At 47.7% G+C, this 15,832-nt stretch overlaps 1 protein-coding gene across 5 annotated transcripts in view; it reads right to left on the bottom strand.

Annotated features, from left to right (window-relative positions):
• Window positions 1-15,528, bottom strand: part of LOC311426703 (PH and SEC7 domain-containing protein 3-like) — a 107,464-nt gene extending 91,936 nt beyond the window's left edge. For 2 of the 5 annotated variants that reach the window (XM_084503249.1, XM_084503251.1), the window contains exons 1-2: window positions 12,755-13,003; window positions 2,781-2,889 (exon numbers count right to left, since the gene is read on the bottom strand). In XM_084503249.1, coding sequence (XP_084359375.1) covers window positions 2,781-2,889; window positions 12,755-12,988 — 343 coding nt within the window. In that variant the 5' untranslated portion in view covers window positions 12,989-13,003. Of the gene's footprint in view, window positions 1-2,780; window positions 2,890-9,015; window positions 9,205-12,754; window positions 13,004-15,385 lie in introns of those variants that run through there. The other 3 variants (XM_084503253.1, XM_084503252.1, XM_084503255.1) reach the window with 3 other exon arrangements.
• Between the last annotated feature and the right edge of the window lie 304 nt (window positions 15,529-15,832).

Below are 15,832 nucleotides of genomic sequence, written 5' to 3'. Positions count from 1 at the left end.
TTGAATATAGCAATGAAACACCTCTTCTATACACATTTAACCAGGTGGTTTTTTTTCTCCTCTCACCTGTGAAAATGACTGCTAGCGTAAACCTGGAAGGCAAAAATCAGCCCAGCAGCTTATTAACAGTCTGCTGTCACCAGAGAGAGACCTAGGCAAACAGAAGTGCTTGCTACACCATCCCCCAGTCATTGTCCCTCTCTGTGAAGTGTCTTCTCCAGCGCAAGTATTTCACTACCCAATTAAAAAAATCGTACTCTCAACAGCATCCAGCAGGGCTTCGGCAATATGGCTGTGTCTGAGAGAAAGGCCAAACTGGGAGGCAGAACTAATTAAGCCATTCAGCAGCTTATGTATTATGTTCTCGTTTTCTGAGGCCAGCCAAGGCACGAGTGAAGCCTCTTTAGGTCAGATAAATGAAAGTTCAGCTTTACTGCCCACAGCGACAAGCTGTTCTCCTGATTAAGTTTAAACACCAGTGCTGCTCCTGGGCCCTACTGCTGTCACTCATTTGTCTGAAATCTTGCATACTTTGACCCATGAAAACCATGTCATCTTTATTTTAAAAGCAACTTCAGAAAGTAGCAGGTTGGTTTGGATTTTCAGTGATTTTTTTTCCCATCCCCATCTAATATAAAGAAGGACAGAAAGACTTTCAGGCATAGCTGCTTCCCCCAGAACAGTCTTCATCGCCTGCAGATACACCATGACATCTTCAGCATAGGTTAAATCAAAGGAAACTATGATTTGGTGCACAGGGAGCTGGGTTTGTACTATCGTGACCTGAGCCAGCCCAGTCATTCATCTCCAATAAATAAGCAACTGAAACCTTGAAGAAAAAGGGTCAGCACCATTCTCATGCATCCATTTTGGCCAGGCATCTTGCAGAAGGAGGAGACTGCCTTTGCCTGTGATACCACCAAGAAACCAGCCTGGGTTGACAAAATGCTGTGCAGCAGGGAACCTGAGTTTTGGGGAGGGGGAACAGGGGCCTTGAGGAGAGCACATATTCTCATCCTGGCTGGGGAAAACACACAGCAGAAGCAGTACAGTTTGTCAGACCTTTATCAGAGCCAGAGGGACAAAGGTGACTGCAAATCCCAGGCTGGCCAAGTACAGGTCTAGCTGGCCAGGACATGGGATGGGGCGAGAAGACTCTTCTAGGTCCCACCTGGATTTCGACAGCTGTGAATCTGCTAAAAGGAGAAGGACCAACCTGCCATAAGGGAAGGGGTTTTTTCTGAGACTCTGCTTGGTCTTTGTCACAGTCATTAATTCTGTGGGCATAATGGTATAGTAAAAGCACCCTTACAACACAGTTTTGGAGTACAATTCACAAATGATAGATGTTAACCACTTAAATATTTGGAAACTCTCCTTGGAAGTCACTCCCTTTCCACTGCCTGTTAGCCCCTGCTGGTAGCTTCCGATTAATAAAGGTACAGAAGGAGATTCAGAAACAAGGCAAGAAGCAACACAGGAAAAATATGGCAAAGTACACACTTAAGCCAGTAAAGCCGCCCTTTATTTTAACTCTTAAGTACCAATGCAGCACAGAATGCTCATCACGTTTGATAATTGTTTTGGTTAGTAATGACAATAGATTCACTTGGATTTACTAGACACAGCATGCTTTATTTAATGCCAATCTCCGGAAATGTACTAATGCCTGCTGACAGTGCTCTCACATTGTCTCTCCCGAAACAAGAAATGAGGTCATTGTGATTCATGTAAGAATGCGATATACATTTCTGTGGCAATTTGTAAGTTTTTAAAATTCCTAAACAAGAGCATCTGTGTGGTTTTTTTTTTTTTTTTCCCCCTGCTCTGCAACTAGGATTTCCCAAGTGGAAGACCTAACTTCAGGAAATCCAGGAGAAACTGTTATTCACTTTCCAGAACTCACTTCTGCTTGTTCTTTTTTTTCTTTCTTTTTTTTTTTTTTTTTTTTCTATTGACTGAAGTGGAAGACCATACACAGCTTATTCCTGTACAAAGTGCTGCCCTTCTCTGGCAGGAAGGGAATCTTCTTTAATTAAAAGTGACATTCCAGAAAGTTTGCAATTTAGAAAGGATCAAGGCGCAAAGAGAACAGCCTGAGGAAATACTTTTGCAAAGAGGGCAGGGATTGGTAATTAAAATGAAGCAAAAGAAATAGGTATAGTAACTACTTTTTGTTTTTTTTCTTCTTCTAAGCTTGGACTGGGAAAAGGTAGAAAACGCCCTCTGTTTACAAGAAAAACATAGAAACAAGACTGACCCTTAGGCATAAAATTAGATACTACATCTGGATAACATGAATTACTAAATACAGAGGAGGGAGCAGTTCAGGTACCACCTTGAATATCTAAATTAAAATCTTATCTACCTCTAGCTGTAGGAACAGCAGCGTGCAGCTCACGAAGGGCATTCCTGGAAGGACTGCCAGGCAGAGCCATGTTTTGGCATGCAGAGTGCAGACGCGTGGCTGAGATGGCTCCACTGCAGAGAAGGGCTGAGGTTTCCTCCGCCAGCCCCTTGGCTGAGTGTGAGCAGCACACAAGTCCCCACCATCTCATCGAGGTGGCCCAGGTGAGCCAAAGAGACAGGTGGGGGGCATAAGATTGCTGTGACCAAACCATCAGGGTCCTTTGGTCTGGTACTTGCACTGCGTGCCAGCGAAGAGCAGCGTGGCACAGTGAGCAAGCCCTCGCGGGGTCATTCAGGAGCAGCTTCTGCAATTCCTTCCTGAGGGCCTTCAGAGGATGTTTTTGCACACATTACTGATAAATAGCACTTACCCATTTCTGAAGGCTTCTCTTCTTCCAAGCCAAATAAAAATTCATATTTGGCCTTGGCAACAGTCTGGGCGTGAGCCGATACATCATTATCCCACACAAGTGCTTCTGCCTGCAGAGTCAAAATAAACAAAGCTTATCTATCTTTTAGCCAAAAAAAATGGCAGCAGGAACACGAAATCCATTCAGGTGGGCCGTCAGGTAGGATTTTCAAAGTGCTAATTGTTCATTTATCTCTATTAGCATCACCCCATTACCACCACTAAGATCAAGAACAACAGACCTGAGCGAACTCACAGTGCCTTTGAAGGGCTCATCTCTGAGTCTTTGAACCCAAATGTTTCAGTATCAAGCAAGGATGACTAGAGCAGCCCACACCAAGCCCCTTTAGCAATCTTAGCCACTGCTAGGCCGTGGTACAGAATCACAGAACAGGCAGAGTTGGAAGGGATCCACATGGATCATCAAGCCCAACCCCTTGGTCTGCACAGGACCATCAAAAATCAGATATATCTGACAGCATTGTCCAAACGTTTCTCGAAGTCCGAATATCGGTATCAGAAACAGTAAATTCAAGTAAGGATGTCACAAAACTGGACCTATGGGGAAAAAAAAAAAAAGGAAAAGGATGGTTTTTTTGAGAGGAGACTGGGGTGAAGAAAGTGAGAAGAGGCTACAATAGGGAGGGTCAGAAATGTGAAAAAGGATAATAAGGCAAGCAAATAAATGGCCAGTGATGTGTTACAATCCCTGTCCTCCGGATCCCAGGCCTGTGCCTGACCACCACCACCTAAGTCAGGATGACAACTCGTCCTGTTTTTATGATCCCACAAGCCAAACCTTGACATGAGGAGGCTCAGGGTGGCCCTCCTGGCTAGCAGGGGAGCACCTGGGAGGATGGATGGACAGGCACATAAAGCATCTTGGTGTCACACAGGCCTGGTGCCACCAGCACCTACCCACTGCTTCCTACTCATACGAAGCAATTTGAAAGAGAAAGGTCCAGTTTCTCAGGGGAAAGAGAGGCTGCACAGCAAACATTAAAATTACTTTTCTGAACAGGTGAGGACAAATCAAATCTCCACGATGAAGCATACACCAGCAATAAACTGTAGCGCAAATAGTGTCTGCAGTCAGCTTTAAGTTGCTATCCAGCTGGGCAAGACAGAGCCTGTAATTCTTCTGTCTGAAGTGACAGATGAAATAAATTATTAGCTCTATAAATTCTTCGGTGACCTTTGTATTCACATCCTATGTCTTAGGCAGCCAGGCAGCCAGTTCTTACAGCATATCAAGTCATTTCATGGTTCACACTGGCAAAGGCCCTAGCTTACAAAAATACTTTAAAAAAAAAGTCAGATGGAACATTCTGCCCCCCAGGACAATAATAACTTTCATGCACTTCCAACAAATACCTTAGGGTAAGCGTCAGCTACAAACAGAAATTCAAAGTACAGGAGACACATAATTCACAGGAACACACGGTCAAGGCTCTTTAATCAGAGATGGATGGAATCACTAATCTATACGTTCCCCCAAGGCCAGCTCTACAACAACTACATTTTCTTCTAAGACCACACTGACAAATAACCATCTTACCCCATGCCCTAGAACTGCTCCAGGCTCTCCTGGACTTCTTTCCCCATTATTTCTCCCACACCTCTGTGTTGAACCAGTTCTGCAGAATTGAGTCCAGCTCACATGTGTAATAACTGAGCAGTCATCCATGAAGTTCTTGGGTGTATTTATCATTCACTGGCCTAACTATTTGTCACTAGGGCTCCAACAGCTACTTTGATGGACCTCCTAATACTAGCCAGACAAATCCTTCAGGAAAACCGTGAAGTAATAGAGCAAAGACTTTCTAGCACAAAGACAAATTATATCATGTCCACGAAGATGTGTTCATTCACAGGATTTGGGGCAGGAATAACTGGGGAAGAAAGGGGTACACACAGAGCACACAGAAGAAGATTCAGTCTGAGATAACCTGGTCAAAAGCAGCTTATGGAGCCAGATGAAAATTCAGCCTACACAGCTGATACAATGGGATGGGATGGCTAAACTTCTGGCTGCTGCCAAATCCCACCTACGCATGAATGAAATAGTAAATAAAATGCACAGAGCAGTCCAGTTGCTCAACAATCAGAAATTTCTGATCTACGCACCTCTGAGATACAGCACCTCGATCCCTGAGCACCGCTCTTCAAGACTTAACAGACATCTGCTGCACTGAGCCTCCTCGTCAGCAAACACATTTTCCAAATGCCTGTACTTGCCTATATCTGATCATAAAGCATTGAAAAAGATTTCAGTTCACAACACCCTCCGCATCACCCAGTATTAGGACGAAATGAATGATCTTTCAGTTTACAGGGCAGCATTTATCAGTTTGGTGCCTTGGCAGGGACCTTCATCTTGGCACCTGAAAGAGGCAACTTCATTTTCAGAAGTGCTCAGCGCTGCTGATGAGAACTCCATGTAGCGGCTGGTGTGTGGAAACAACTGAGCCTAACATCTGTCTAGGCTGTCAGAGCAATATAAGGATGCATAAAGGTAAAGCAGGTCACAGCCTCCAGAGCCAGGCTTGAGGATACGGTCACGGTATTTCATCCAAACAAAAAATATTGAAAAGAGAAAAGGGAGGGAGAGAAGGTGAATGCTATCAGGCATGAACTGCTTTTAAGAGCATTGCTTCACTGTGGTCCTTCCTTGGAGACAGAGGGAAGAAGAGTTATAAAACAAAGAGAGAAAATTTGCTCTCCTTTTCTTACCTCAATCTGCCACTCACCCAAATCTTGCTGAAGTCATTATGCCCCTGAAACTGGGAGCTCAGAGGAGGGCAGGGCAAACATTCCCGGAGCTTTCCAGGCTGCATTAGCAAGGATTAAAAGAAAGCAAGATTGGAAAGGATAACAAAAAAACCTCCTGCTTAAGCCTTCTCCCTCAGCTCAAGAGCAAAGAAATCTGCATCCGGGTCATCTCATTTCATAACTGCTTCCCTCGGAGGGCTTTAACCACCACTTTTGATGCATCTGGTGTTTGTCACCACCAGAGAGGGTGACGCTCACCCAGAGCATCAATCCCCTTAAATCAGCCCAGCTGTACATTCATTTCTCATGAGCCACACACACACACATACTGTTTTTCAGTCTGATTAAGCTCTGGGCAGAGTGGCAGCAAGCTCCTGCCCATTTGTTCACCCCTCTTGCAGCCCTTTCTGCCTCCTGGGTCATGTTTGCTCAAGCCTGCTCCTCTGGGTCACGGATCTTGGTTGGGACTTGGGGAGGCTGCATTTGCCCCTTGGGAGAATTTCATTTAATGCTCGTGAGTCTGTGTTTGCTTCCATGTGCCAGTCCTCACCCCTCAGGCCTCCTGGCACCACACTGGACCTCTCTATTGACCCTGCGCAAGGCATTGGCACAAGGTCCCAACTCGCTGGTGTTTCATCCTTTCCCTCAGGGAAAGCAGATTGCTTAGGAAGTGCCCACAGCACTTGTGTTTTAAGGCCATCACGGGAAGCAAAGCTGCTGAATGCGTGTTTCAGCACCAAAGTGAGCAGCAGGAGGATGCTCAGAGCTCAGGGGTCCTGCTCCTCTGGCATGAGCTGCCACGTACAGATAAGTCAGGCAGCTGTGAATCACACACCACATCTCTGCACAGCTCTGTTCCCTGAATGCTGACCCGAGCAGCGGGTCAGTAGCTGCAAGGAAAAACCCTTGCCACAGTCTGTCCCTGAAAGGTGGCTTGATCCAGACCCAAAACAAGGGTTGTTTGCCAGCTTTCCTGAAGCACAGTGTCTCTTGCTGGGTGAATTTGATTTCAGTTCCAGTTGTGAGCTCCCCTCAAACTGCCCCAGATATTTAGATGGTATGGCTGAGTCATCGAAACCTGAAGGAAATGCTTCTCCTTTCTCCACGGAAAGAAAGCACCAAAATATCCTCTTTGAATTTAACTGAGGTTCTGGCCAGGACCTTTTGGGAACAGGCTGTTTTCTTCTTGGGGACTTTTTTTTTTTCTTTTCCCATTAAATACCTACATTCCACACAGCATTAACTGAGGAACACCAAAGTCTGGTTACATTGCCCACAACTGCTGACACCAGAAACAGGCCAGTCTGAGCAAAAAGACACATCAGCAGGAAGGTGTTTAAGGACCTGAGGGAATGGCATGCAGCTGGGACAGGGGAGGGTCAGGCTGGGGGATAGGGACAGGGTCTGCACCCAGAGTGGGGTCGGGCACTGGGACAGGCTCCCCAGGGCAATGGGCACAGCACCGAGCCTGACAGAGCTCCAGAAGCATTCGGACAATGCTCTCGGGCATGATTTTGTGGGTGGTGCTGTATGGAGCCAGGAGTTCGACCTGATGATTCTCGAGGGTCCCTTCCAATTCAGGATATGCTGTGTTTCTGTGACCTCTCATGAAGGGCTGTGAGCCAGGACAGAGAAGTGAAAGTGCCCTTGGGGGGACCGCTGTAATCTTTCTTAATAAAACACTTTCACCCTACCCCCAGAAAAAAAATAATAAATAAATGTTAATCTAATTCTGGGCTTACAGGAGGACCCAGAAGGAACTGGGTAGTTGGCTCAGGGGCTTCCACAGCTAAGTCACACCACGAGGGCGCCTTGGGGGAGCCCTGTTTTTGCCCTCTCACAGTGGCATATCCCCTCCTTCCAGAGCTGACCACCTTCCCCTCGACTGCACAGCTGCTGGGAACCAAGTATATTACAAGTCAGCTGTGGAAGACTTCACTCAGACCATTTCTAACTCCAGGACTGTCCTATCCTCACCTCGTCATCATCGTCCCTTGCAGCAAGAAGCCAAATGCCTCTCAGCAGCCTATCATACACCCCAATCGGGTGAGTTTTAGCTTTCAGGAGGAGTTTAAACTTCTACCTTGACGTTCTCTTCCACAGCCCAGAAGTTTCCTCAGAGACTAGCTGAAATACAGGAATTGGTAGAGGAGCTAGCTTCAAAAAATACATGAGAAAACACATAAGGGAGAGGCAAGAGTGATGGATGGAGTGTTTCCAGAGATCTGCAGCCTTCTTAGCAAGTTGCCAGAAGAGCAAAAGGGAGAGCATCTGAGCCAGGCTGCCATGCCGTGGTCAGTTCTTCATGGAGACACGCAGCGAGAGCTTGGCCTCTGCTGTCACGGACAGACAAAGCTCCCAGGGGCCCGGTAGCACTAATGGTCAGCCCTTGATTTTAAGCACAGTTATCATTCCTGTGTGGGCGTGAACTTAGCAAGTCTTCGTGCTTTTGACAGGTTGTGCTAATTGTTCTGAAAAGACTATTTCTGTTGAGCTTTTCTTGAGTCCCTTTCCTAAGTAACAGGATGAGATGGGGAAAGCTGGAGTTAAAATAAACCTGCTAGCTGGTGGAAGCCAATGCACTGACAGCAGGGAGAGCTGAGAGAGCTGGTGCTCACAAACAGACCGCTAAGAAGGTTTGTAGTTTTTATTTTTGTATGACCTCGTACACCACGTTCGTGTTTTCCTCACACGCCCTCCCACATGCTAATATACATGTTTGCAATTTTTAAATTAAAGCATTAGTAAAATAGATGAAGGCTGAAAAGAACAGGAGTTTTGCATGGCTAAACCTCACCTGGGGCTGCCAAAGTCAATGCTAGGTTCTGGAAGAGAAGAAAACCCAGCTCCTGGTTTAAACTAATTTCTTACTATCAGGAGTTACAGGGAGATACCTGCAAAGAGACAGGGCGTTGGGGAGGAAGGAAAGGACTGGTGTGAGGGCACTCCCTATAACCATTCTCCAGCAAAAAAGCTTGAATTATACCAAGGGATCACAGATGCAGCTTCCCAACTAAAGGAAAGAGATGGCTGAGAGATATATAGCAGAGATGCATGCAGTCACTATGGCTCTGGAAAAGCCTGTGAGAAGCGACCCACTGCCTCCTTTAATACCATATATAATGATGCCAGAAGACATCAGAAGAAGGTTTTAGGAGTCAGCATCAAACCAAGCAGAAGGAGACGGTTCCTCACACAGCCTGCAGACAAACCAGAGAGCTCCCTACAAAGCAATGTCATGGAAACCAGGAAGGCTGAAAAGGAAGGCAAACAACCTCAAGGGGTACAAATCCTCCACGCAGGTAGAAAGCACGAAACTCCACACTGAGCTCCTCCCAGGCACCTGTAGACACCCATGACCACCTCTACAGGCTGCTGGGCTGAGCTGACCGTGGGTCTAACCCAGAAGAGCCGCCTGCTCTTACCTGCTGACCAGGCTCTGGCATCTCCCTGCACGAGGCAGCCCTCGGGCTCTGCAGCCGGGCAGGCGGCTCCACTGCTCCGGCCCCACCGCGGGGCTCCCCGCGGCACACCCCCTGCACACCCTGGCTCGCCCCAGGAATTTGCCACAAGGAACTGGGGCTCTGCAGGCTTTTCATCGCGCTCGGGATGCTGACGAATTTGTTTACCAGGAACAGCCTCCTGGGAAGCGTTCGGGGCAGAAGAGAGCAGAACTAACAGGGCGCAGATACCATCGAGGCTATTCTCCCTCCTCAAAGCCACACTGCACAAAAGTTCAGTGTCTGATGAGAGGCTCGATTCAGAAACTAGCCACCAGAGTCTCCTCTTAGAAAAAGCCACGGGAACAGTGACTAAACACACATTCTTTACCAGCAGAATCAAACAGCTGCAGGTAAACTTTGTTTTCAGTCTGCTAGTCTTGCTCTACACCTGTACTTCATTTTTTTTTCCGCCTTAAAGAAATGTTTGCTTTGTTGTTTGGCCGAAGCTGCTAGGAAAGCAGTCAGCTGCTATACTGAATTAAATGCTTTTTATTATGCAAAGGCTGACACTGTCTGAGCTGTAACTGCGTGAATGTGTACAGCATTTTAATTCAAAGTCTTTATGATTACACTTTACCTTTAAAGGTCACTCAGCATTTTCTATTTGCCGAGTCAGTGATTTTTGATGTGTGCTGTATGGACCTCTGGATGTCTATGCATTATTTCGAAAGTAAGCACAGAGCTCAAGTCAAAGCAAGCCCATCGAGAGGTAGGCTGCAGCTCACTGCATGAAAAACCACCTTCTTAAATATAAAGCAGATAGAGTAGAAAGATCCAAAATATTAAAAGTCACAATACAAATGTTTTTTCTTAGTTATCTCAGACAGCACTGGGATGGAGTCCTGATGTAGGAAAAATAACACAAAGCCAGCAATTTTTTACTCAGAGAATTCAGTAGTGGTATGTACCAGACATCTTGCATTTACTTTTTTTTTGTCCAATCTGTTCCAAGTATATTTAGCAAACTGACAGACTGCTTCTGTTCAGCAGGTATTGCACTTCCATGATATTTAGGTACCTCAGAAGGCAGAACAATGTTTAGACTGCTACAGGTCTGCCCCACATGGATTTCAGCTCCACAGAAGCTAAAATCTGGTGCCTCAGGAGGCTACCAGAAGTTACATCTGTATCTTTAAGCAACTCTTTTTTTTTTTTTTCAAAACCCCAGCCAACATCTGCTGAGACTTGAGAACTTGCAAAGCTCATCCCTTCCCACATGCTGTACATTCCCTATGTTGAGCTAAAAACACTGTTTTTATGGATGGATGTAGAGAAAAAGAAGAGTTATCAGGAGAGTTCAGGTGCCTTTTCCACATCAGCATTACAAACATGGTTGGTCTAAGGCAGTAGCTCAAAGTGACTATAGTATTCTTTGCAGTTCAGGGAACTGAACAGTGGGGGGAAAAAAAACAAAAACAAAAACCACTCTGCACAAGAGCAACTGGAAAAACATCTGCAAAGATGTAAAAATCTGCATTTCCTCTGAGGCAAAGACAAGCTGTAGAGCTACAACACAGCAAAAGAGCATGCAAAGATGTGTATAGATCTGCCTCTAACCTAGAAACAGCTCTTTGACCCTGCATGATTATTTCATATCACGTATTTAAATTAATTTTACAATGTTTGCCTCCATTGTTCTTTCTAAACCTTGCCTAGATTTACCAGAAGTTATTCAGATCAGCAACCTGACTGAAGTTTGAGCTGATCTGTCCTCCCCTGGCAGAACACAGGCAGAAGCTAGGAGTCACACCAACTAAGTTTATGTAAGCCTCCTGCTGTGCAGATACCGGGGGCCTGAAAAGATGTTTTTTGCAAGAGCAGACTGCCTGCCTGCTAAGAAAGCGTGAGTTAGGGAGTGCCAGCACTGGCACCCTCTGGCAGCCGTGGCCCCAGAGATGGCCAGGAGCCACCAGGCAGTTCCAACCATGGCAGGAAGGCAGAAGAGAAGACACCAGGAGCTATATATTCCCTGCAAGCAGCACAAAGTCAGCCAGCTGGCACACGTGTCCCACTGGTGGAGAAGCTAATACACACTTCTTCCTTCTTTTTTGTTGTTGTTTTGTTTTCATGAGGCCACGGAGACTCCACACACAAGCGAGCTGATGAAAACCAGAACTCACTGGTGCTAGAATTTGTCGTCTTCTGAAGGAAGTTCCCTCCTGGTACCACTTCTTCTGTTAGGGCTGAAATGCAGCCATATCCCGGGCTTAAGTGCATCTTGCCATTGCACTTGGCGCTTGCCCAGCCTGGGAGATGCGGTTATTACCCCAGTGACACTTCCTGTTTGAAAGCTGTTGTGAAATAATAATGAGTACAATTTGGAGATAAGCCACCTCTTCCACTGTGGCATTTCACGCTAAGAAAGGAAAGGATGCCGCATTCATCGCTTCCGCAAAAAGGGAGGTCTCGACTGTTTAATCCTTGCCATTTGAGTTGTTTTCTTAGTCCTCCCAAACTACTGTGTCACAGGCTCAAGACAATGCCTTCTTGTTCAGCCCTAATACCAGGCATCAAAAAAAACCTGCTGTGGTCACAACGTGAAGCCCTTGGTAAGCGTGACAGCTACCGGTGTGCCTTGGCAGCCCAGCCTCAAATGCCCGCTCCAGCCTGGTCTCCTCAGGCTAATGACACTGTTCGTGGCACTGACAATCTTTTTCTACAGTGCACAGTTAGGAAAGCAAGCCACGGCAAACACAGTGTGCTTCCAGCAGCTGGAGCTGATGGCTGAGGCACTGGCTGGAGGTGCAGAGCTCCTGCTCTGACAGACAGCTTGATCCTGTGCCCCGGCAGGTTTGTTTGCTTACAGCATCCAGGAAGTACAGTCAATTCGGGAGCAATTCAAGCTTCAAGGGCTAGATAATACCTGAGCTATTCTCACTCCTCATTCAACCCCATGGCAACCCAGCCTCACCCGGAATCAGCTTCACTCCACCCTGCTTTTACGCCCCATCCACGACCCACCGTGCTTGCCTGAGACACAGAGCACGAACACCCAGATGCGTGAGCATCCCAGGGGCCTGTGGTCTCTGGCAGGAGCTGGCGTGACAGAAAGAGAAGTCCCAGAGCAAGGAGGGGGCGTGCTCACAAAAAGCATCTGGAAACACGCTGCAAGAGCGTACTTCAAATGGTGTAATCCTGAGAGGAACAGGACGCTTAGGGCTGGTCTGAAAGTGTCAGGCAGGCACTTACCACTGGGCTGAAATAGCTTTTTCATCCCATAGAAACGTGCTGTTTCAACACCCCCGCCCAGCTTCATCTCAGTGCAAACAGGAAAAAAGGACTGGAAATAACCTCTGCTGCCATGGGTGCCAGAGCACAGAAATCCCCTCAGAAGGAGATGCAGACTCTGAAGACACAAATTGCTCAAGATCTGCCTCGGTCCATCTGTGTCCCTGCTGCTCCGCATGCTGACGGCCTGGAGGAGCTCTCTGACCACAGATACCCCTCTCAGCCAAACCTCCAGAGGAAGGACCCCTGGCTGTACATCCCCCTGGGACAGGGCAGCCACCCATGCCACAGAGCAGATCTGGGCAGGAGAGCAAAATGGGATGGAGAAATCCCCCCTCTGCCATGATTCAGGCGCAGCTTTCCACCAAGGTGACGAAGCAGCCCTTCGTGGGGAAAGGGGCTGCATGTCGCTGAGCCCCAAGACTTCTCCTACCTCTTCAGGCCAGGCCTGCAAGCCTGGTGCTGACAAAGGCCTCCCGCTGCTGCAGCCCGGAGATCCCAGCAGCCACACGTGTTTCACCAGCCGTAGAGCCGACACAGGGTGGGATGCTCTGGCTGTCTCAAACTTTGAGCTTTGGCAACAGCTTGTTGGTCTTGCCCCACCTTGCCCACAGCAGCATGGCAAGGTTGCTACCAGGTGCCCCTGTCCCCACCGAGCAGACATCATTTCCAGTCACCATCAGTGCCTCATGCACGAGGACCATTCACCAGCTGTGGCCAAAGGATCCTTCCCACATGCTGACAGCCACCTGTGGAGCACGGCTCATGCCACCACGGCCACCAGCCCCAACGATGAAGCTCCCAGCACTTGGGACGTTCATCCCAAGCACAGCACCTTTGGCATGACAGCTGCTTGTCTGCATAGATGCTTTGTGGCACCAGTCCACAATCCTCCAGCAGACACAATCCTCTTCATCCCACAGGAAACAAACTCCAAACTGCCTCTTCAATCCAAGCTTGGAAACCAAAGGCCAAACTCTCCCGGTAACATCGTCAGGAACAGAAAGGATGAGGTGGGGAGGGAAAATGCTCTGAACTGCATCCGGTCTTTTAGCCACCCAGTTTGACAACAGCAAATAAAACCTTGCTCCCCCAGTTTCATCAGCCTTCCTGGGAGGAGGAGGAAGAAAAAATATCTGTTGTGTTCACTATGATCCTCACTGCTCTTCCCTTCAATCTGATGGCATTAGAAATGGCAAGAATAATCTGCTCAAGCACCAGCAGCACAAGAGGACCTCCTTCACACAGGTACGTTGTGCAAGAATTTTATCTATCAAGCCCTATTTTGTGTATCAAGTTTAGAGGAGAGCAATGCATAACATTCTTGAAATTGTTTTTAACATCACCACTACCACAAAGGAATTTCTTACACTCTTTTCTACGGTGAACCAAGGCTACAACTGAATGGGAGCATTTGCACAGGGATTCCTAGGTGGTTTAACCTCACCTTCTCTCCCACCAAAAGCATACTCCCAAAACCAACGACTGTATAGCCAAATTCTCAGCGTGTGCAAGCCAACAGGGCTAGGTCAGACTTGACTTACAGCTAGTGTTAAACTGGTAACATCTGCTAAAGCACATCAACTAAGGATGTGACCGATGAAAGTGCACTTGGAGTAGAAAGAGGTTCCTTTCTGCTAGCTAAACCAGAAAGGCCTGGATGATTATCAGCAGCCTATTACAACTGCTTCAAAAACCGTGTACACAACCAGCAGTTTCATTAGAAATATGGCATTTGATTTTCTCTCTCTGTTTTAATGGCCCTACGCACAGACAGAATTAAAGTGTGACTGAAGCTGCAGAAGCAGAAGTAATTGCAGTTACCTACTACACACCCAAATCACTTCAATAACACATAGATGTGCTCTGCCTGACAATATACTAACTGGCACCCTGTGGGAGCCACGTAATTGTTGTTTATGGCACGGAAATACTGCGTCTATGTGAGAAGTTAGCATCTTCTGCGAGTTTGTGTGAAGTTCAAGCTCATTACAGCTCTATGTTTATGCTCCCATTGAGAAGCTTGGCTTCGGAGCACAGCAGCAGGGCTTATGATAACACCCTAGTAGTGCAGGAGTGTCCCTGTGCAAGTTTGATGTTGTAAAACTTTACACCTTTGGTGAATTCACCTCAACCCTACTCCTCCCCAGAAAGCACAATGCTATGAACTCAGCCAAAGATGCTGATTTTTGCACTCCTTCTCGTTTAATTCACGAATTTGGCATGATTAACAGAGCCTGTCAGTGCAGCAAGGGTGCTGATTTGTTACACTGACACGGAGACAGAAGCAAAACCAACCACACAAGATGCAGGTGGGGGGTCCCAGCCCGGGGATGGGGGCCCCCCGCGCTGCCTCTCTGGTGATGCTGGTGCTTCTGGGGAGCTACCAGTAGTGAGCGCCTTAGTGGGCTCCGAGTGTTTGCCCCTTAGGGGTATGCACAAAGAGAGAGAGAGAGAAATAATGAAAAAGGAAACATTAAAAAGAAGAGGGGGGAAAGAAGAGGAGAGGGAGAAAAGAGGAAAGGGGAAAGAGAGAGAGAAAATGAAAAAGGAAACATTAAAAAGAAGAGAGGGAAAAGGAGAGAGGGAGAAAAGAGGAGAGGGGAAAGAGGACGGAAAAGGGGGAAAGAGGGAAGAACAGGGGGAAAGAAGGGGGAAAAGGGGAAAGAAAAAAGTGAAAAATAAAAGGGAAAAGAAAAAAAATGAAAGGAGAAAAGGAGAAGCTAAAAGAAAAAAGGAGAAGCTAAAAAAAAAAAAAAAAAAAAAAAAGGAAAGCTGCAGAAAAAAAAAAAGCTACAAAAAATAAAAGCTAGATGAAAGGGAAAGGTAAAAAATGAAGGAGAAAAGAGAAACGGAAAAAAAAAAAAAAAAAAAAAAAGAAAACGAAGAGGAGATACGGGAGAAGAGGAGAAGAAGAAGAAGAAGAAGAAGAAGAAGAAAAAAAAAAAAAAGTGTTAAGAAAGAAAAAGGGAAAGTAAAGGCAGGCGAGGAGGTGCCCCCGGCTGGGCGCGCCGCCCGCCCGGCTCCCGCCCGGCTCCCGCACGCCGGCACCCGCCGCCCTTACCGCACCGCCGCCTCCCTCCATCTTCCATCGCCGGCCGCGGCGGATCGCAGCCGCCCTCCCTTGAGGCCGGGCCGTGCCGTGCCGGGCCGGGCCGGGCCGTGGCGCCCTGCCGGCCCCGCAGCGCCGGCGGCGGAGCCGGGCAGCGCGGCCGCGGGCGGCCCCAGCCTGGTGGGCCCGGGCCGGGCCGGGCGAGGCGGGGCGGGGTGTGGGCGGGCCGGGCCGGGCCGGGCCGGGAAGGGGAAAGGGAAGAAGGGGAAGGGGGGTTGGACGTTAAGGAAGGGGAAGAGGAACGGAGTGCACCACGTGCTCGTCAAAAAGAGATTGAATCAAAAAAAAAATAAAAATTAAAAAATGAGGAGAGGTTTCGGGATTGCCGAGGGGCAGGGCTGCTTACCCATGAGGACGGCGCTTGGGAGCGGTGGTCCCCAAAGCCCGCAAGGCGTCAGG

The sequence above is a fragment of the Aythya ferina genome (assembly GCF_964211825.1).
Source record: "Aythya ferina genome assembly, chromosome: Z".
Taxonomy (NCBI): domain Eukaryota; kingdom Metazoa; phylum Chordata; class Aves; order Anseriformes; family Anatidae; genus Aythya; species Aythya ferina.
Note: the sequence above shows the minus strand (reverse complement) of the source record. Positions and strands in the feature narration are given on the sequence as shown.